This window comes from Canis lupus, chromosome 14 (genome assembly GCF_011100685.1).
Source record: "Canis lupus familiaris isolate Mischka breed German Shepherd chromosome 14, alternate assembly UU_Cfam_GSD_1.0, whole genome shotgun sequence".
In the NCBI taxonomy this organism is placed as follows: domain Eukaryota; kingdom Metazoa; phylum Chordata; class Mammalia; order Carnivora; family Canidae; genus Canis; species Canis lupus.
In genome coordinates this window covers 36,917,805-36,939,902 of record NC_049235.1, presented here as the reverse complement: position 1 = coordinate 36,939,902, position 22,098 = coordinate 36,917,805, and the positions used below count along the sequence as shown (strand labels likewise).

The window sequence follows — 22,098 nt, the reverse complement described above, 5'->3', positions numbered from 1 at the left end:
ATTATGTTTTTTATTATCTCTTTCATTTAAACATTTTTAGGATTTAAGATTATGACCCCTATATAAAAAAAAGAATGAAAATTAAAATAGAAACACAGCTTCACAAATTTTAAAAGCAACCATTGCCTAACACGTTTAAAATGTAGGATGAATAAAACTTAGCAGTCTATTTTAAGTTAAAAAATATTTAATATTGTTGGATAAAAACACTGATGGTGACAGCTTTACATGGCTCATTCCATACATTCTGTAAGGTAAAAGGGCAAAACATTACTAGGAAAGAAATGAGTAGTTGGGTTTGTAAAAGATTTATTGACCACATAAAAGCAATTAATACGAGATGACAAACATTTAACTCAAATCATTACAAAACTTTTATGGGATAACGGTCAAATCTCTCTGATGTGTTCTGCTAAGGAAAAGAAATCATGTATATTTTTAATCCATAAGAAGTTCAAAGTCAACATTGATATTGTATAACTATCAGTGCTATTCTAGTAACCTAGAAATTTGCTATAAATAGCTTTGTCTTTTGCTAATCATTCTTACTATGATTTTATTTTATTTAACAGTGAGGACTGAAGAGGCATAATCATTTTTTAACCACTGGATAAAACAGTACTATAAATTAATGAAGGTGCTAGGCTTGGCATTTTGTGTTTAAAAGATGGAATATATTTAATTGGATTGAATATATTTCATGAGGACTTGGGTACATTTTAAGCCCAAAATGTGTTTATGAAGCTCAGTGAGAGAATATGTATACTTGACTCACTGGCTTGCTTTTAAAATGGAATAAATTTGGCACTAAATGGAACAAATGAAGACAAGCAAAATTAGGTGAGACGAAGATGCTTCATCAGGGTTGCCTGTCTTGACTTACAATTCATACTATTTCTTAGTTCTTGACTGAACAGAAACAAATAGACCTAACTACATAGCACTTCTATGATGTATGAAAATAGAATCTAGAGCTAATATGAGATCGCTTCACTGATGAGCCAATCCCCCACTCTGCCATAATCATAGTTACAAATGTGAAATTCATTCAAGAATTCATATTTTCACCAAATGCTTATGATTTTTCAAGTTTTCTTGCTAGATACGTCTTGGTAGTGGCCAGCTAAAATATGGTCTTTGAATTAAGCAAGGAAATTCATATAAAAGAAACATCTATCTTATAGCGATCTTACTTTACTTGAAATTTCCTTTAAAAAAACAAAACAACAGAAACACCAAACTAAAACTTCGTAACCAAACTCTTGGAACAAAGCACTGTTGGCCATATTTTTGAGTCTCCGATAAATCTTGAAGTCCATTCACTTTTCATGTTTCAAGTGTTTCTTCATTTGCTCCACAAGTATCAACAACACAAATTAAACAACTTGTTACTGGGAAAGCTCGGACTTTGGAGTTGGCAACCCATTTGTCTGTCTCAGTATTATATTCAAGGATGTGTCCTAATCGACCCACACCTTGAAAACCAGCCAAGACATAAACTATAGAGCCAACTGCTGCACACTTCACTGTTACACCCTTCCATGGCATTGGCGAGACCATCTTCCACTCGTTTAATTTAATATCATAATATTCCACATTGTCCAGACCACCTTCAAAAGAATGAGATAACATGAACAATAGTATTAACAATTCTAAGATCTCTTAAGGTAATAATTCTTTGCATCTTCCCAACATTTTATTAGGAACATTTTCAAACATGCAGAACAGTTAAGAATCTTACAATGAATGCCCATATCTACCATCTATTTTTATTTTTACTTTTAACAGAGTAAAAACTTAATTTTTACTTGAATCCTAAATATGTATATTTATTTTACAAAATGAAAAATGTTCTATCTGTTCTGGGAAAGTAAACAAATAGTGGATTTTCTCTCTGATTAACTTTGACTATAATTATTCAAGTCTTTATCCTTCTGCCATTTATCTTTTAGCAGTTGATGGAAAACAGCAATGGCAAGAGATAGAAGGGAAGGAAGGTATTTGTTATACATAAGTAATGCCTAAAGGTATTGACTAAAATGAAGTTTACGGACTATAGATTCAGTTCAGATTCTTTTTAAAGAAATTATTTAAGATTTTTTCTACAAACTATTTAAGAAAATAAAAAATCAAATTTACTCATTTAAATAATAGTGATATCGATATTTTCATGCAATGTTTAAAAAATTCAAATGTTTCTGTGACTTAACAGTTCTTTAGCTAGTGTGATACTATCAGCCAGGAGGTATTTGGAAATGTGTGAAGCTGAGACTGTCACAATGACTGGCCATTACCTACATTTCATGGATAGGGATGTTAAACATACTGCAATGTTTCATAAAATATATTAGTTCCCAGAAAATATAAATATAATCCCATATGTGACAAATGCTTATATTTAGATTTTAAGAAATGTTTCAAAGATTTATGAGGAGAGATCATGCAAACCACTAGGTAAGTTGAACAGTGAATAAATGTCACATACCCAAGCCGTTCTGACCACCTACAGCAAATATCTTGTCTTTTACAAATACCAGTCCATGATTCTTCCTGGCCTCAATCATTGGACACAGCTCAGTCCATCTGGAAAATAAGCGAAAGCTTTTAGAGTACTTGTTCCCAGGAAGTGAAGTACTCATACTAATTCATTAGAAAGGTTTGTTATCCCAATTAAGTACTCATTTACTACTCACATGTGTTCACACCCATGCACCTCTGAAACATTAGAAAAAAAAAGGTCGATGTGGTTTTGAGTAATTTATTTATAGGTAGGTAAATGGGGATTTTATTCCTTTCAACTCCTGCAGAATATGAGAAATAAAGAATATCTAGAGACGACTAGCACATCTTTAGAAGAAATCCACTTCCTAATTCATAGTAATTTGTTAAGATAGTAACAAAAAAGAAAAGAAAGATACTTAATATAAAATACGAATATCACATACGGTTTTAATTAATATTTATGTATGAGTAAAACACAAATTTAACATTGGGCCCTAGCAATCAGCAAATTAGTAGTATCTGTTACTATTCATATGTCCACCTTCAAATGTACACTTACAACTTTAGGCAGCACTAGTAACAAAAGTATTTATTCTGTCAAATTTAATAACTTACTAGCATGTTGTTTTGTTCATGGCCACTATTATAAATAATGAGATTCAGAACATAAATGTGGACATTTAGTGTTGAAGAACACTAATTTAGGGATGCCTGGGTGGCTCAGTGGTTGAGTCTGCCTTTGACTCAGGTCATGATCCCAGGGTCCCGGGATCAAGTCCCACATCAGGCTCCCTGCATGGAGCCGGCTTCTCCCTCTGCCTGGGTCTCTGCCTCTCTCATGAGTAAATAAATAAAATCTTAAAAAAAAACAAACAAACAAACACTAATTCATAGGTAGCAGCCTCATATACAAAGACAACTGTATTATTATTTTTTTCTGTGAGACTCAATCCCTTCTTTTATATTCAATCCCAAACACACAAGTGACATTTGTGGTTGTGAAGGTAGTACTGGGACACAGGCTTGTTTCTCAAGAGCTAACATAAACCAAAACTAGCCAACAAAAGGGTAATATGACATAAGCGTAACTCTCTAATATGGTCATTTATCTCTCTTTTAAATAATTTACTAAATTTAACTTTTCAAAATATAATTAAGACATAATGATTAACTCTGAAATATTAACAACTGTTTGCTTTATATTAATAAAATTTTGTTTTAAAAGTGGTTTGACAGTTGCCACATTCATTTTCAGAGCACCCTGTAAGGTGAGGTGGGCAACACTGTTCCTTTTTTTTCCCTAGGGTCAACACACGTGCTCCTCTAAGTAAAAAAACCAGCATATAGCTCAGAGGTGGGAGCCAGTACGGGGCCTCCACTGTTTCTCTATGCAGTGAGCTTCAAATGGTGAGCTGTCAAAGTGTATTAAATACAGTCTTTAACTTGGAAAAATTCAAAATATATACCCCTTTCTTCTACACACATGTCCATGATATAAAATAAGAGCGTATTTTTAATGTAGGGTCATCTTTGACTTATGATGGTTCAAATTAGGATTTTTTGACTTCATGATAATGCAAAAGTGAAACACATACAGTAGAAACTGTACTTCACATTTTGAATTTTGATCTTTTTCTGGGCTAGCTATATGTTATTCATGATGAGCCATTCTGTACCAGAAAAAATTGGATAGAATTCCTATAAAATTCCTTTCACTGAAAGTGAAGGCCATTCACTTTCAGTAGTCAATACATTACATGAGATATTCAACACTTTTTTGTAAAAGTTTTTGTGTTAGATGATTGTGCCCAACTATAGGCTAATGTAAGTATTCTGAGCATGTTTAAGGTAGGCCAGGCTAAGCTATGATGTTCAGTAGGTTAGTTGTATTAAATTTATTTTTTTTTTTTTTAATTTATTTTCAAGGTAACAATATTTACAACTTACAATGGGTTTATCAGGATGAAACCTCATTATAAGTGGAGGAAACTCTTGAAGGTTTAGAGTTTAGGTCCTTGCTCTCCCTGACCTGAACTTCATTTTTTAAATTTTTAAAAATTTTAAAAGATTTTATTTATTTATTCATGAGAGACACACAGAGAGAGAGGCAGAGACACAGGCAGAGGGAGAAGCAGGCTTCATGCAGGAAGCCCGATGTGGGACTCGATCCTGGGACGCTGGGACCACTTCCTGAGCCCAAGGCAGATTCTCAACTGCTGAACCACCCAGGCATCCCCCCGACCTGAACTTTAGTGTTTAGAAGCTTTTCTTAAAATTCTGACTACAGAAACTGTCATGTTATTTCCAAAGGTTTCGATTCTTAGTAGCTTCCAATTAAACCACTATAGTTACAAAACACTTAAAACGCAAAAAAGGGGCAGCCCCGGTGGCTTAGCGGTTTAGCGCTGCCTTCTGCCCAGGGTGTGATCCTGGAGACCATGGGTCGAGTCCCACGTCAGGCTCCCTGCATGGAGCTTACTTCTCCCTCTGCCTGTTTCTCTCTCTTTCTCTCTTTCCCTCTCTGTATCTCTAATAAATAAAAAATCTTAAAAAAAAAAAACAAAAACAAAAACGGAAAAAATTGGAAAGAATTCCTATAAAAAATAACTTAGGTGGGCAGATCACATATTAAAAAAAGGAAATCATGGTAGCATATTACTTTTCATTTTGACATCTGGATAATTATAGTCACACTAGCTTTTTACTTAGGAAAATTTAAAAGCATTGAAGAGAATTTAAGTTTCACACATAAGCTCAATATATACAAAAGAAATGCAAACTTGTGTGAGTTTTAAGATATTCCCCAAATTAAATGTATTCACCTAGTTTTAAAAAATATTGAAGTTACAGAATTCCTTTATACTTTTCCCCTGCTACTACGAATAAGAATATATTGATTTACACTCATAGTGTCTGATTAAAGATCTTAAAATTTAGAATCCTAGAGTTTATCTGATATGTGTTCAACTTTAAGAGATTTTTTTATAAATGAAAAAATAGTTAGGAAGCAGGACAAAGAGACTAGTTTTCCAACTAGTATGTTGTAATACTTTTTGAGCATAAGGTGTCTGAGAGACTGCCATAGAAGGGTAAAGAGTTGGCATATAACTCTATAGTTTGGGACAAGATGGGCCAGATAGCTCAACTGATGGATGACAGAATGAGATAAGGGGTATTCTCAGCATGCCCTGGCAAGTACTAAAGATACATTCTGAAAAACACTGAGTAGTAGTAAATGTGATGATCTCAAAGACATTTTCTAGTCTCAATACTTTTTTAAAAGATTTATTTATTTTAGAGAGAGAAAGAGAGGGAGAGGATCTCCAGCAGACCACCTGGTAAGTGTGAAGCCCGATTTGAAGCTTGATCTCATGATCCTGAGGATCATGACCTGAGCCAAAATCAAAGAATTGGAGGCTACCTGACTGAGTGCGGCACCCAGGTGTCCCTAGTCTAAAAAGATCAGTTTCAAGATAAGCTGCTTTCCGTTCTAACACTGGTAAGTAACCAGTTGAACAAAAAAATGAGAAAAGAACAATTGTAACTACAGTTTTGTTTGGGAGAGAAGTTATTGATTTTAAATCCTTTAAAAGTAGGTGGGAAGCATAAATAATTGCACAATGGTTAATCATAGTTTATAATTAAATTCTTACTTTTCATTAAAAAAAACAAAACCAATACCTGGATTAGAAGACTTCTATGTTTTGTAATCTGGCAATACTTCCTAAATATAAAACTTGAGCATAAAAACTTTGGCATAGCATTTAAGTTGAACATATGTACCCAATAGCTTGTTCTGGTAAAGGAAGAACAATCCTTTCAAATCAATAAATAACTTTTCTTATCAAATCTCTTTGGATGTTTCTGAGTATCAACAAAAAATCTGACTGGGGTATTACCTGTAGTCATTTCCTTAGAAATGTACTTACTCCATCCCTCACCCCACCCCTTTCTGTAATTGGCATATCACCTTTGGCTACATTGAACAAGTTCCATCATTAACTACAAGGTCAGAAAATCTGGCTAACCACTTATTTCGTTAGCATTTTGCCTTTTAAAAAGCAACTATTTACATGCCAGATTTAAGAATAATCATACTGACTAAATATGTATCCAAACATACTTTAGTAAGCATGAAATCAGAATTAAGACATTATACCTAGGGGTATGATTTATTAATGACACTAATCAATATATAGTATTTCCAATTAAAGGCAAATTTACTACCAATCATAAATTCTTGCCCCTCCTTCCCTACATTTCCTGACCTCAAACAAAAATATTTTATGAATTTGATGAATCAGTCAAAATTGTCTCATTCATAGGCAACTACTGCAATATTGCAATTATATGCAGGAACAGAAAGAGAGGGGCTCCCACAGGGTATATAAGACAAAACACAGAGGAAGGGTCCAGGCCATAAACATGTCCCTAAACCAACACATTCAAAAGTGTGTGTGCATTCTTAATACAAGAACTAAATTTTTCTGTTGAGTCCTTCTGCTTTTTGCCATCTTCTTCCTCTGAACTTACAGAATACATTTAACTGTGAAATAAGACTTTTTTTGTTTATACACAGTGTAGTTTTAATGAGTTATGCATAAGGTTAGTCCCACACACTTCCACAAGTAAGTTTATAAACACTTAAATCTAAAGAAAGAAAGAAGTTATTTGAAAGGTGAATTATAAACATTGTAACTTCACTGATTTAAGAATAGGTCCATTCCCATATGATTTTAAAATTAAGACTTTTAAATGGATACATACGTTTCTGTGGCAGGATCATAAACCTCACAGGAATTCAGCACTCTCCCAGAAACATTGTTCCCTAAACTTCCACCACAAACATAGATCAGGCCATTGGCTTCCACCATCCCATGGCTGCAGCGCTGAGTCAACATGCTGGGCTTTGTGTGCCAACTTTCAGTTCTGGTGTCATAGCACTCAAATAAATATAGAGCTGAGTTTCCTGTTTAAAAAAAAAAAAAAAAAAAAAAAAAGACTCCATCATGCTTAATTTAGTGTATGTGTGGGTTTGGAGCAAGCTGATGGTAGAGCCGGGTCATTAGTTCCTAGAGGAAAGAATTTAAAGTTATAGTCTTCTCTAAACTTAATTTACACTAACAGCAAAATGGAGGAATAGCTTAAGAAAAAACTAACCCTCAATTTCTTTCAGAAATGGGCCCTCAACTTTATGGTCAACTAATATTCGATAAAGGAGGAAAGACTATCCACTGGAAGACAGTCTTTTCAATAAATGGTGTTGGGAAAATTGGACATCCACATGCAGAAGAATGAAAATAGACCACTCTTTCACCGTACACAAAGATAAACTCAAAATGGATGAAAGATCTAAATGTGAGACAAGAATCCATCAAAATTCTAGAGAACACAGGCAACACCCTTTTTGAACTTGGCCACAGTAACTTCTTGCAAGATACATCCACGAAGGCAAAAGAAACAAAAGCAAAAATGAACTATTGGGACTTCATCAAGATAAGAAGCTTTTGCACAGCAAAGGATACAGTCAACAAAACTAAAAGACAACCTACAGAATGGGAGAAGATATTTGCAAATGACGTATCAGATAAGGGGCTAGTTTCCAAGATCTATAAAGAACTTATTAAACTCAACACCAAAGAAACAAACAATCCAATCATGAAATGGGCAAAAGACATGAACAGAAATCTCACAGAGGAAGACATAGACATGGCCAACAAGCATATGAGAAAATGCTCTGCATCACTTGCCATCAGGGAAATACAAATCAAAACCACAATGAGATACCACCTCACACCAGTGAGAATGGGGAAAATTAACAAGGCAGGAAACCACAAATGTTGGAGAGGATGTGGACAAAGGGGAACCCTCTTACACTGTTGGTGGGAATGTGAACTGGTTCAGTCACTCTGGAAAACTGTGTGGAGGTTCCTCAAAGAGTTAAAAATAGACCTGCCCTACGACCCAGCAACTGCACTGCTGTGGATTTACCTCAAAGATGCAGATGCAATGAAACGCCGGGACACCTGCACCCCGATGTTTATAGCAGCAATGGCCACGATAGCCAAACTGTGGAAGGAGCCTCGGTGTCCACCGAAAGATGAATGGATAAAGAAGATGTGGTTTATGTATACAATGGAATATTACTCAGCCATTAGAAATGACAAATACTCACCATTTGCTTCAACGTGGATGGAACTGGAGGGTATTATGCTGAGTGAAGTCAGTCAATCGGAGAAGGACAAACAGTGTATGTTCTCATTCATTTGGGGAATATAAATAATAATGAAAGGGAATAGAAGGGAAGGGAGAAGAAATGGGTAGGAAATATCAGAAAGGGAGACAGAACATGAAGACTCCTAACTCTGGGAAACGAGTGACTGGGTGACGGGCACTGAGGGGGGCACTTGACGGGGTGAGCACTGGGTGTTATTCTGTATGTTGGCAAATTGAACACCAATAAAAAATAAATTTATTAAAAAAAAAAGAAAAAACTAACCCTGTTTGTATAGATCTTAGAAAAAATTTTTCAAAAGGATCTGCAGGAGAGATTTATTCATTGGTAATTAATTTTAAGAAACTGGTTTGACTTCAGAAGAGAAATTAAATAAGTAACATTATGAATGTCTTCAAGCCCAGTACATATGAAGATAATTATTTAAGCTTCAAATGTTTATAGAGGAGAAAAGTGTAGTGATTTATAGATGGTAACTCCATACCTTAAAGTCTGAAAACTCCTATCTGATAATATTCTAAGGCTTATCATTTAACATTCTATAATAATCACTGCACCAGTAACAAAACTATTCTTCCTGACTACTCTCTGGCTCTGTGAGTAAGCCCTGAAGTCCTGCTGGCCCGTTTTTTTGTTTTGTTTTGTTTTGTTTTGTTTTAATTTTTATTTATTTATGATAGTCACACAGAGAGAGGGAGAGAGGGAGAGAGAGGCAGACACAGGCAGAGGGAGAAGCAGGCTCCATGCACCGGGAGCCAGACGTGGGATTCGATCCCGGGACTCCAGGATCGCGCCCTGGGCCAAAGGCAGGCACCAAACCGCTGCGCCACCCAGGGATCCCTGGCCCGTTCTTAAATATACTCTCAAGGTTGTATCACTGCATGTCTCTGGTGTATTTTGATTATATACATTAATGGCAAAACATATACATCCTGTCTTATAACTTCTATACATTATAAGGGCTCAATAAAGAGTTTTAGAAATGATACCAAAAGGGACACCTGGGTGGCTTGGCGGTTGAGTGTCTGCCTTTGGCTCAGGGCGTGATCCCAGATTCCCAGGATCGAGTCCCACATTGGGCTCCCTTGCATGGAGCCTGCTTCTCCCTCTGCCTGTGTCTCTGCCTTTCTTTCTCTGTCTCTCTCATGAATAAATAAATAAAAATCTTAAAATAAAACAGTTTTAATTTGGTAGATTCAGTTGATACTAAGAGGAAATAGGAAGTATATGGCAGACATAAGAAACTAAGGAAAACACTGACTTAGTAATTGCTGAAGAAATAGTTACCTACCCTACTTTTTAATAAAAAGTGTTTCTATAGAACAGTTACTTTCTATTTTCTTTAGGATTTATTGTATTTGAAATATGCTTCATTAGACATTGTATAAAAAAGGCTTTTAAAGAGGAAAAGAGTCATTTCTTAAGTCACATTTTTAAAAATCTTTAATTCTTCCCATATTAATTTGATATCTTATGAGGGGAGTAAAAACTTAAAACAGACAAGTTTGCTGAACAAAAGTAATACATTCTTTGGCCTAATATAAAAATCATCAAAAAAAAAAAAAAAAAGACGGGGTGCCTAGGTGGTTCAGTGGTCTGCCTTTGGCTCAGGTCATGATCCTGAGGTCTTGGAGATCTAGTCCTACATCAGGTTCCCTGCATGGAGCCTGCTTCTCCCTCTGCTTGTATCTCTGCCTTTCTCTCTGTGTCTCTCATGAATAAATAAATAAAATCTTAAAAAAATAAAGAATTAACACTTGAATTCCATACCATAGGTTTATTTGGTCTTCCTAGTTTTCATTATAAGCCCATTATTTAACTAAAGAAATTATATGAAAAGGTGAAAGCATGTTAAAGCTATTATGTATCTAGTCTACACCTAGAATATCCATTTAGAATAATTATTCATTTAGAAAAAGATCACCACTGGACAGTAACAAAGTACCCATCAATGAGAAAGATTTTTTACAGCCAAACCCATACCTTGTTCTGATCAGTAAGCATAAAATACCACTACCAGTCATTATATTAAATAGTTAAAGAATAAAAGCAAATGAGAAAGATCATTCTTACTTTTTTTCTGATATAAAGAAAGAAGAGGCAGTAAGGTATAAAAAAATCTTAAAAGCATGAATGTAATAAAGAGATTTTAAAGGGTCTATTAGTAAGCCAAACTCTGAAATCTTTAAAGTAAATAATAATATGTATCTAAAATTAATCTAGGGGCGCCTGGGTGGCTCAGTTGGTTAAGTATCTGTCTTTGACTCAGGTCATGATCTCAGGGTCCTGGGATCGAGCCCCATGTGGGGCTCCCTGCTCTGTGGGGAGTCTGCTTCTCCCTCTCTCTCTGTCCCTCTCCTCATTCTCCCTTTCCCTCTCACAAATAAAAATACAATCTTTAAAAAATAAAAAATAAACGAGGGCCAGCCCGGGTGACTCAGTGGTTTGGCGCCGCCTTCAGCCCAGGGTGTGATCCTGGAGACTGGGGTTGAGTCCTACGTCGGGCTCCTTGCATGGAACCTGCTTCTCCCTCTGCCTTGTGTCTCTCATGAATAAATAAATAAAATCTTTAAAACAAAAACAAAAACAAAAACGAATCTAGATAGAACTAAAATCCAGATGGTATGAGAAAAAAATGGGACAATTAACGTAATCTAGGAAGCTGAAGTTCTTGTAAAATGATTTATAAAAAAAAAAGTAAGGTAAACCTTTAGGGAAATAGGCTCTAAAATATGACAGATATGTATTTAAATTATGTCAAAAAGACAATTGTTTATGTAAATATGAAAGCCAGGAAACATACTTGGTAAAACACCTTCTCCCAAACAAAAATACTGAGTAAATCCTTACCGACTTCGGAACCTCCAGATGTGTAAATTTTGCCTTCTGCAGCACAGGCAGCCAGGCTGTCTCGAGGTGTGGGAGGGCCCAGTTTAGAATACCAGCTATCCTTCACAACATTATAGCAATCCATTCGTTTTATAGGGAAAAGCTGAGAGCCACCCAAAATATATACTACATTGTCCCAAAACACGCATGCTGCATCTCTTCGTTTTTCAAAGGGGCAGCGGATGTCTGTCCAGCTATAATCCTGTAACAGGAATGGAGGAAGCAATCAGTAATGAAAAAATATAATTGATACAGATGAGACAAAGATATAGTTGAGAAAGTACAAAATGTTAAGAGTATGTTAATTTGCTAGAGTACATAGAACAATGTTTGGCTTAAGACAAAATCTAATTTAATCTTGTGTGATTTCTTCAGAATGTTGGTTAGTTAGGGCAGAGGGCAAGAGGAAGATGGTGACTGCTTTGGGTGTTTTCTGGTTCCAGATTAAACTCTAATACATTTGGATGTATCATTATTATCACTAAGTCTTCAATTCCTTCTGTTATTAAGGACGTTATTAATACAAGAAAATTCTAAAACAAGTTTTGTTATGTAGAAAAAAGCTTCTTTCAAATGTAAATTGGGGTGCCTGGGTAGCTTAGTTGGTTGAGCATCTGACTCTTGATTCTGGCTCAGGTCATGATCTTGGGGTTGTGGGATGGAGTCCCATGTGGGGCTCTGTGCTCAGCAGGGAGTCTGCTTGGGATTCTTTCTTTCTGCCCCTCCCCCTGCTCGCACACTCTTTCTCAAATAAATAAATCCTTAAAAACAAAAACAACAAAACCCCAAATGTAAACATACCCAACCCCTTCCCGCCAGATATATAGTGATAATAACCATTGGCAGGGCACCTGGATGTCTCAGTCGGTTAGGTGTGGACTCTTGATTTGAGCTCAGGTCATGATCTTGAGTCGTGGGATCGGGCCAGGAGTCCAGATCCACGGTCACTGTGGAGTCTGCTTGAAATTCTCTCTCCCACTCCTAACTCTGGGAAACGAACTAGGGGTGATGGAAGGGGAGGTGGGCAGGGGGTGGGGGTGACTGGGTGACGGGCACCGAGGGGGGCACTTGATGGGATGAGCACTGGGTGTTATTCTATATGTTGGCAAATTGAACACCAATAAAAAATAAATTTATATATATATAAAAAGAAATTTTCTCTCCCTTTCCCTCTGCCCTTCCCCCAGCTCTCACACACGTGCACGCTCTCTAAATAAATAAATAAAATCTTTTTTTTTTAAAGATTTTATTTATTTATTCATGAGAGACATAGAGAGGCTGAGAGATAGGCAGAGAGAGAAGTAGGCTCCATGCAGGAAGCCAGATGTGGGACTCGATCCTGAGACTCTCAGATCACACCCTGAGCCAAAGGCAGATGCTCAACTGCTGAGCTACCCAGGCAGCCCTAAATAAATGAAATCTTAAAAGAATCATCAGATAATATGAAGCTTAAACTGCTGTTATCCTACTGATGTCTAAAGCTAGAAGGTATTTTGTGGACTTCTGTGATATTAACTTTTTTAATGAAGATTTTATTAGAGAGAGCAAGCAAGAAAGAGAACATAAGTGGGGGGAGAGGTAGAGGGAGAATGAGAAGCAGACTCCCCAATGAGTGCCGGGAGCCCAATGCAAGGTTTGATCCCAGGACTACAGTATCATGACCTGAGCTGAAGGCAGAGGCTTAACTGACTGAACCACCCAGGCATGCTGTGATATAAATTTTTAAAAAATATTCAGTTGAGCCAGTATATTCAGCTGAAATCTTAAAGCCGTGATATTTACTATGAAATATTAGACTGGTCTGGAAACTCACTTTTTTCTTCTGGATTAGAGATGAGCATGTATCAGTACTTCACAATAATGGCTGTTTGTTCACATTATCATTTAGTTTCCTTATTATGTTTGGTACATCCAAAGATACCTTTTTCTATGTAAATGTATGGGGATTTCTCCCAAAGCCACAGTATCTTGGATCCTCCCCTTTTTTTTGAACAAGGCGGCTACATTGTTCCTGCTGCTTTCTGAAAATATCTGAACACAATTAGGGTCAGACAGAAATCCAAACAATTCCTGATCTCATTGAGCAAAGCAGTGGTATGATTATTAACACTGAGTTCCCTTTGGGAAAATCTGATGGATATCTACCACACTAGTATCCAATGTTTCAGCCATTCATTAGATTAGATCAAAGCATCACAGAATATAAAGAATGGTCTCAGGAAAAAAAAAGAGCCTGTCATATGGAATACATGACTCCTAGTGATGATAAACATTTTTAAGTGACCAAAAAAATAAAAGTCTTAATCCTTGTTTTATTCTCAGATTAGGATCTATGTGGCCCCCTCGGTTACTCAGTAGTATACCTACTGGCATTCACATAAAACTATAGGGTAAATATAACATTTTTCTAAAGTTTTACTCAATGGATACCGAATAACTGGGGAAAATTATTATTTTAAGATCTTATTTGAGACAGCGAGAGAGAGAGAGAGAGAGAGAGAGCATGCACAAGTGAACACACGGAGGGGAGGGCAGAGGGAGAAGCAGAATCCCTGGTGAGAAGGGAGTGTGACTCTGAGATCATGACCTGAGCTGAAGGCAGATGCTTAACCAACTGAACCACCCAGGCTCCCCCTGGGAACAATTATTGTTAAAATTTGTTTTCTTAGAGTTGCATACCACAGAATGAAAAAAAAAAAAATAAGAGAAAATAATGACCATACTCTACAAAGAGTGATCCCTCAAGAGTGAACTAATGCTTCTCTTACATATTCTATAAATCTACTCATAATTCCTACCTGACCAAGATCATTAGCAGAGATATAAAATTATTAAGATAGTGTTAACTCAGTGAATCTCAAACTCTTGCCACTCTTACATCCAATTTGTTTGATACTGATCATTAGAGAGCAATATGGAAACTTTTCTATAGTTTCTAAAGATATCCACAGGAACACTATCTTTCCTTGCTCTTCCTTAATTTCAGGATTAGAAAATGGGTGACATATTCTTTTAAATGATCTCTAAGACCTGCTACTCTTCACATTAAAAATAATTGCTGGGATACCTGGGTGGCACAGCAGTTGAGGATCTGCCTTTGGCTCAGGGCCTGATCCCAAGTCCGGGGATCAAGTCCCACATCAGGGTCCCTGAGAGGAGCCTGCTTCTCTCTCTGCCTGTGTCTCTGCCCCCCTCTCTCTCTCCGTCTTTCATGAATAAGTAAAATCTTAAAAAAAAAAAAATTTGCCGATGTAGGGGCTGGAATTAAAATACAAACAAAATACATTTTAACTAAATGCACTTAACATTTAGATACTAGGATACGGAGTTCCAAAAAAAGGGGAAATAACTCCCCAGAATTTGGCAGAAATAATTCCCTTAATTTTCAAATACTATTCAAGAGTTTTAGAAAGGAATAAGTGAGTGCTCATATGTACCTGTCATTTAGGGCTTTGCTAGGCTTCAGATTTAAGAATTAAAATAAACTGAATAAATTGCTCTCTTGGAACTATAAGCCCAAAGGAAAAATGATTAGCCAGTGTGCGCAGTGTGTACGTGAGTGCATGTGGGACAAGAAAGGCACATGCTTCTACTAGTAATTTGGGCTCCATTTCCTTAGATATCCTCAAGTTTTTAAATCTTTTTCAACTCTCCAAACACTGTCATTAGTCAAAGTACATGTTAGACACTAAGCGTGATCAATTGTGACCACATTTAATATTCTGCCTAATAGTTTTCTTCTAGGCAGATGAAACGACCTTTGCAAGAATTTTACTTAGAATGCAAATATGATTTCATTTTAGCTAAAATTTAATGTTTTACCTTGAGCTCATTAAATACACCCGTCAGGTATTAACTGCACCTGTGTTTGAAAATACCTGGCTTTGATTGTATGCCTGTATGTAGGGGAGCTTTTTTCCTGTATGTATAGGTAGATCTCACTGCAAAGTCTAATTCTCCCAATCTATACCTCACCCAAAACAGAATACCAAGAAGGTGATCTGATGTTTACCCTTTAATAATTTGTACTGCCTAAAAGATAACATATGTGTAGTTGAGGAAGCAAGCAGAGAAGCAAAAATATAGATGAGAAGTCAGACTTATAGGCTCCATAGATTTGAATGCCAGCTTTTATCTTAGTAGTGATGGGACTACCCCCAATCTGGGGCCTGTTTACCACTCCCTGAGCTCCTAGGTTACACCTCAAGCTAGAGGGAAAGGTAGCTTTCCTGTTAGCAACTAGATAGATACATAGCAATAGCAGTAGAGTTACAGTGTATGTGTGTGGGCAGGGAACTGTTACTCTAAAAACAATTTAATTCAGTTAAGTTTTATTGAGTATCTATTTCATGCAAAGTTCTGTGCCTGGCTGAGCAAAAGATATGAAAATGGTAAAACTGGAAAGCCTGGAAAAGACAGAGGTAGGGGGCAGCCCTGGTGGCTTAGCGGTTTAGCACTGCCTTCAGCCCAGGGCGTGATCCTGGAGACCCGGAATCGAGTCTCATGTCAGGCTCCCTGCATGGAGCCTGCTTCTACCTCTGGCTGTGTCTCTGCCTCTCTCTGTCTCTAATAAATAAATAAAATCTTAAAAAAAAAAAAAAAAAAGACAGAAGTAGAAGGAACTTTTGATATGTTACCTGTCTATGCATCCACATACATACACATTCATGTATAAAGTCCTGTCTTCCCTGGTCCTAGTCAGACTTTCTTGTCTCTGCTGTGATATACCAACACTCTAGACTTTTTTTTTTTTTTTTAAAGCTGAAGGCTCTTTTTCTTGTTGTAGGCTTCCCTGACTGCTTTTTTCTAAATCCCCACCACACTAAAGTCTGGGCTTCAAGAATAAGCATTCCTATATCTTGCTCTGTGTGATTTTTCTAGCAGTAGTACAATGCTACAGGATAGTGAAATGCTTCTTGAGGTAAGGAGCTGTAATAGCTCTCTAAATTCCACAAGGCAAAAATATCAGTCTATTTTCCTTGAGAGTAAGGACTGATTTTATACTAATCCACATTCTGAAAACACATGAATCTTCAAATAATAGAAATGGCACAGATGGATTTTAATAAGACAACCAAAATCCAAAATAAAAGAAATACTTATTTTTAAGGCTTGAGAATTTTATTTTGGATCATTTTGAAAGGATACCAAAGATAGGGAAGACTGGTCTTAGAAAAAAAAGGAAGCAAAATGAACAAAAATGGCAAAACCTTAAGCTTTCTGGCAGAAATTTCAAGGAGTCCATCTGAGTTTAAGATGACCAAATCATAAGCACTTTTTCTTAAGCCATTATCTGATTTATTTTAGTTTCTAAAGGCTGTTTAAAAATAATCACAGAACTATGGCAACAATCTATATAGAAAGCAGGCTTATGCCAGATGCAAGAATATTCCTGGAAGTAGTTTCATGAAAAATACATAAAAACAGTTCTAGCTTCATTCATTTCACAAAATCACAAAGAATGGACCTCTAGGGAGTTGGGAAACACGGGCACTGAGCAAGGCTGTGGAGAAGCCTTGGGATGCACAGAGTCACTTATCTTTCAGGGATGTTAGTTCACTTCCCTGTAAAACAAAAAGCCTGAACTGGATGAATTTAGGGCTTCTCCCTTTCAGCCCTAAAATCCAATGATCTTAGGGTCCAAATGTTTTAGAAAGTACCTCTGAACAAAGAGCTACTAATTAACTTATTCATTATCAAGCACTTCCCTTTCCAGGAATTATGCTGAAATATCTTAATCATTATTTTAAAAGATACCTGAGTGGCTCAGTCTGTTAAGCATCTACCTTCAGCTCAGGTCATGATCCTGGGAGCCCTGATTCTGGGCTCCCTGTTCAGCAGGGAGTTGGCTTCTCCCTCTGCCCCTTTCCCCACTTACGCATGCTTGCTCTCAAATGAAATCTTCAAAAAAAATTTTTAATACAACAACTAGGCAAATGGTACCAAAAGTATGGCACAAGGAAAACAACTTCTTAGAGCAAATGCTTTTAATAGTGCTAAATATCTTAACAAAAAGGTCAAAGTAAAACTAATTTAACGTTTTAAGATATGAAAAACAGCTACTTTACTATGAGGCTGCATTTCAGCTACAAGACAGATCAGAATCAGTCTTTGCCATCCTTCCAAGTGGCACACTTACTAGGGCATTCTGGTTTTCGGAAGTAAACACTTGATCATTCCCAATAATTTCAGAGGTTTTACCCATTTTGAAATACACTAATTTTCAAGAGGGTCATGCAAATATCACTGGAAACATATTAACCTCTCCAAGTACAGAAAAGGGTTTCATAAATCAGCCATTAGAAGAAAACATTTTAGTAACCCAAGTTCTTCAAGAAATATAGCACTGTAGTTAGGAAAAAAGGCTTCCACAGTGGAGGCTGGATGGGGTGGGAAGGCATGACTGTGCTATTGTAAACTGCTAGATAAAATTAGGAACAAACCCGTAAGTGGTCATTTCTCAGCTGTCAGTGATTATTAGCATTGACAAGGAGTCTGAATAAGGCCAGAGACCAGCTTAAAGGGAATTACTGGTGCTTTATCGGATCACAAAATGTTCTTGCCTTCCACTCTCAAAAGAAAACCATACTACCAAAAACCAAAAACTCAAACCTAAACTACTCAGAAATTTAAATATGAAATGAAATTCGATCCAAAAGTGAAATCTAAGAAGGATTATGCTTGATAATACCACTTGTCCTTTGAATACAAAATAAATGAAATAGGAGGGAAGTATCCCTGTGTTAGCACTCTGCCAGGTATTTCAACACAAGATTTGCCTTTAGATGAACTCTGCTTTGTTATTTTAATTCTTGGCACAAGAAGGCATATTACCCCTTAAATGACTATCCTGAATCTTAAAATGAAGAACTTTCACTTTTAAATATGGAAAATGAGGAATCCTGAAACTGAATTAAGATCAAAGATGGAGGGATCCCTGGGTGGCTCAGCAGTTTGGCGCCTGCCTTCGGCCCAGGGCGTGATCCTGGAGTCCCAGGATCGAGTCCCACGTCGGGCTCCCTGCATGGAGCCTGCTTCTCCCTCTGTCTGTGTCTCTGCCTCTCTCTCTCTCTCTCTTTCTCTGTGTCTCTCATGAATGAATAGATAAAAATCTTTAAAAAAAAAAAAAAGATCAAAGATGGAGTCAAGTGAACATAACTGATATTCACATAAATCCTGAGATTTCAACTCTGTTAACAGACCAAAAAACTGACCTTTAGAAAGATAAACTGATTTGCCTAAGCTCATCTAGCTAAACTTGAAAGGCTCCCTGTGGGGGAGTCCTATGTGGGACTCTATCCTGGGCCCCAGGACCACGACCCAAGCCAAAGGCAGACACTCAACCACTGAGCCACCTGGGCACCCCTCTAATGTCTTTCATTTTTTTTTTTTTAAAGCACAAAACTATTAGATTCCATGCAGTTAAATAATACTTGAGAAGCTTATATGAAAAATTTTAATAACCATACTTATCAAGCCAAAAAGATGCATTCATACTTAGGATTCAATATATTCTTGTCTTTTCTCTTTCTTCCTATCCAAACTCTACCAATAAGTTTCCTTCAAGAAAACCTCCATGGACAAATTCAACTCAGAGTGAGCTCTTCAAATTAACAAGGCTGTTACTGCCTGTCATATTGGGGCTTTTTTTTTGTTTTTGTTTTTAAAGTAGGCTCTCCACTCTGAGTGTGGAGCTCAACATGTGGGGCTTTGAACTCAATCCTGAGATCAACACCTGAGCTGAGATCAAGAGTCAGATGCTTAACCAGCTGAGTCATCCAGGCATCTCCGTACTGGTACTTCTTTTTTAAATTAATTAATTAATAAACAAATTAATTAATTAATTTAAAGATTTTATTTATTCGACAGAGAGAGCAAGTGCACAAGCAGGGGTAAGAGCAGAGAGAGGGAAAAACAGGCTCCTCACGGAACAGGGAGCCCAATGGTGGGGCTTGCTTGATCCCAGGATCTTGAGATCATGACCTGAGCTAAAGGCAGATGCCCAACTGACTAAGCCACCATACTGGGACTTTTATTTTTTTATTTATTTTTTATTTTTTTTAATTTTTTCATACTGGGACTTTTAAATGGCTATGTTCAGTCACTGCCTCAGTGACCTCAGCCTCTAACTGCGTCATGCTTCTATACATACTCCATACAATAGGCTCTGTTGTTTATAACAGCTGAGGATAATTATCTCATACTGATGATCCATATTCAAAGAAAATAATCATACCAAACTTATTTGGACATGTTTTAATACTTCTGTGATGACAGATCTTATTGTGCCTCTGTGTCATATGAACAATTACCAAGGTAGCTAAGAGAAATTTTCAAGTGACATGGTATAGTAAATAGTGATAATTTATTTCCTTCTCTGCTGGTTATCCTCAGCCTGACCCTTACCCCTGTAGCCCTGTGTTCATATGCCTACTACTTTCCAGTTAATTCCAGGATGGCTGGAGTCTTTTAAAATATCACCACACTGAGACCATTTTTAGTTTCCTCATTCCTTCCCACTTATGGCCCTCACTCAAATACCTACAGTTCTATTTCTGCTCGCTCCCCACTTTTTTAGGGGACTGATCTGTTAATTTATGATAATTATGGCTTAAAGAGAATGAGTCTGACATTACCACTCCCATGGTTACTCATATTTCCCTGGGGTTTCTTGCAGATGGAGTGACAAAACGAAACAGATCCTTGAAGGGGAACTTCGTGGGATGCAAGGGGCTGTCAGGTTGATTTTATTTTATTTTATTTTTTTCTAAATGGAAATTTATTTATTTTAAGATTTTATTTATTTATTCATAGACACAGAGAGAGAGGCAGAGACACAGGCAGAGGGAGAAGCAGGCTCCATGCAGGGAGCCCGACGTGGGACTCAATCCCAGGTCTCCAGGATCACACCCCAGGCTGCAGGCGGCGCCAAACCGCTGCACCACCGGGGCTGCCCTGTCAGGTTGATTTTAAAATAAATCTACAAAACAGTGTGTGGTGGAGATGCCTGAAAAAAGAATAGAGGCTTCCAATATTTTGGAAGACATGTTAGGAAGGCAGAGCACTCTGCTGAGAATTTACTTCAGAATGTGTTCCAATCTCTCCTACCAAATATGAGGACCAACCGTCTAACCAAAATGCCTGAAAACAACCAAGCTTGAGGAATGCTTACTATGCATCCACTGCAGAGGACACTGTTACCACTGGGTGCCAATTATAATGACAAGTAAGGAAGCTTACAGGAAACCCATGATGACCCACACTTGCATTGTAACAATGTCAGTCCCTGAGCACACAGCTAGAGGACCAATCCACTTGGGATGACTGCTGCCCACATTGGATATTTTGTTCCTTTAGACACTCCTGATCATTTTAGCAGTGCCCATCTTCTTACCTCAGTGTACTGCTTCTATAGTACTCTTGAAGGTACCAAGGACTACTGATACACTTTTATAAAAAGACTTACTAATTTTTTAACTTAAGGTTTACATTTCTCTGTGCACATCTTTCACAATCACATGCAATGTATAACTGCCCATTTCCACCCTGATCACAGAGTAGGACCATCTCTTCAGGAGAGGGCTGTTTTAAGAGGTAAAGTGGCTATGATACTGTGAGAAAAAGGACTGTGATGCCTTTATTAAACAATATTTCCAACAGGAAAGTGTGTTCTGAGTTGAAGGTAACTTCATTTCTTTTGATTTAGGGACCACCTATGTTTAAATCCAGTTCTATAAAATTGCTTGTGAAATGCTATATAAAGTTATACTGGTTTATTCATCCTTTCGAATTTGAGTATCTACACTGGGCCAGACATTAAGCTCAGTGATGAGTCTACTTAAGAGTTATGAATAAGAAAATGTACTCAGGGTAAACCTTCCAAACCTGAGAGTTCCATGTGATACAGCACCATATGGTTTTCTGTCTTTGTAATTTGCAGATTTTGACCCTTACCCTACTGGTCTTAGTCTTTTTTTTTGTTTTTGGTAGGGAATATGCAGAATCCCCTTTTCTCTAGGGCATAGTATCCTATTTCTCCACCATATTAGAGTGGTGAGCCAAAATCCTTACAAAGTTCTAAGTCCTTAGAGCTCATCATTTCATTTATAAAGTCCAAATAAAAACTGATCAGTTAAGTCAACTTTTATTTAGGCATCAATATCATAAGACATTCTCATCCTACAATTTGAGAATATCAATACTAAGAGAATAGAGCACTGGGTATACATAAACAACTTTTTTAGTACTTACTAAGCACTTGAAAACTTTAAAAACAGGTACAGGTGGGGAAAGGGAGGCTCAACAAGCTCTATATGGACCATAACAAGAATTACATAATTTCAATTTAGACACAGCAACCCATAACTTCTTTTTCTGTTAATACTCAGAAAAGAAAGTTAAGATTTTTATCATTTTTCAGTCAACAATTAATACAAATATTTGCCTCTTCTCACCAGTCATATCCAAGGAAA

The 22,098-nt window shown here is 36.9% G+C and overlaps 1 protein-coding gene across 10 annotated transcripts in view; it reads right to left on the bottom strand.

Annotated features, from left to right (window-relative positions):
* Nucleotides 1–292: 292 nt before the first annotated feature.
* LOC119868892 (kelch-like protein 7) overlaps nt 293–22,098 on the bottom strand; it is a 66,314-nt gene continuing 44,508 nt past the window's right edge. For all 10 annotated transcript variants that reach the window (XM_038557089.1, XM_038557091.1, XM_038557087.1 and 7 more), the window contains 4 exons: nt 11,588–11,828; nt 7,270–7,471; nt 2,486–2,583; nt 293–1,610 (listed from right to left, as the gene is read on the bottom strand). In XM_038557089.1, coding sequence (XP_038413017.1) covers nt 1,327–1,610; nt 2,486–2,583; nt 7,270–7,471; nt 11,588–11,828 — 825 coding nt within the window. In that variant the 3' untranslated portion in view covers nt 293–1,326. The remainder of the gene's footprint in view (nt 1,611–2,485; nt 2,584–7,269; nt 7,472–11,587; nt 11,829–22,098) is intronic.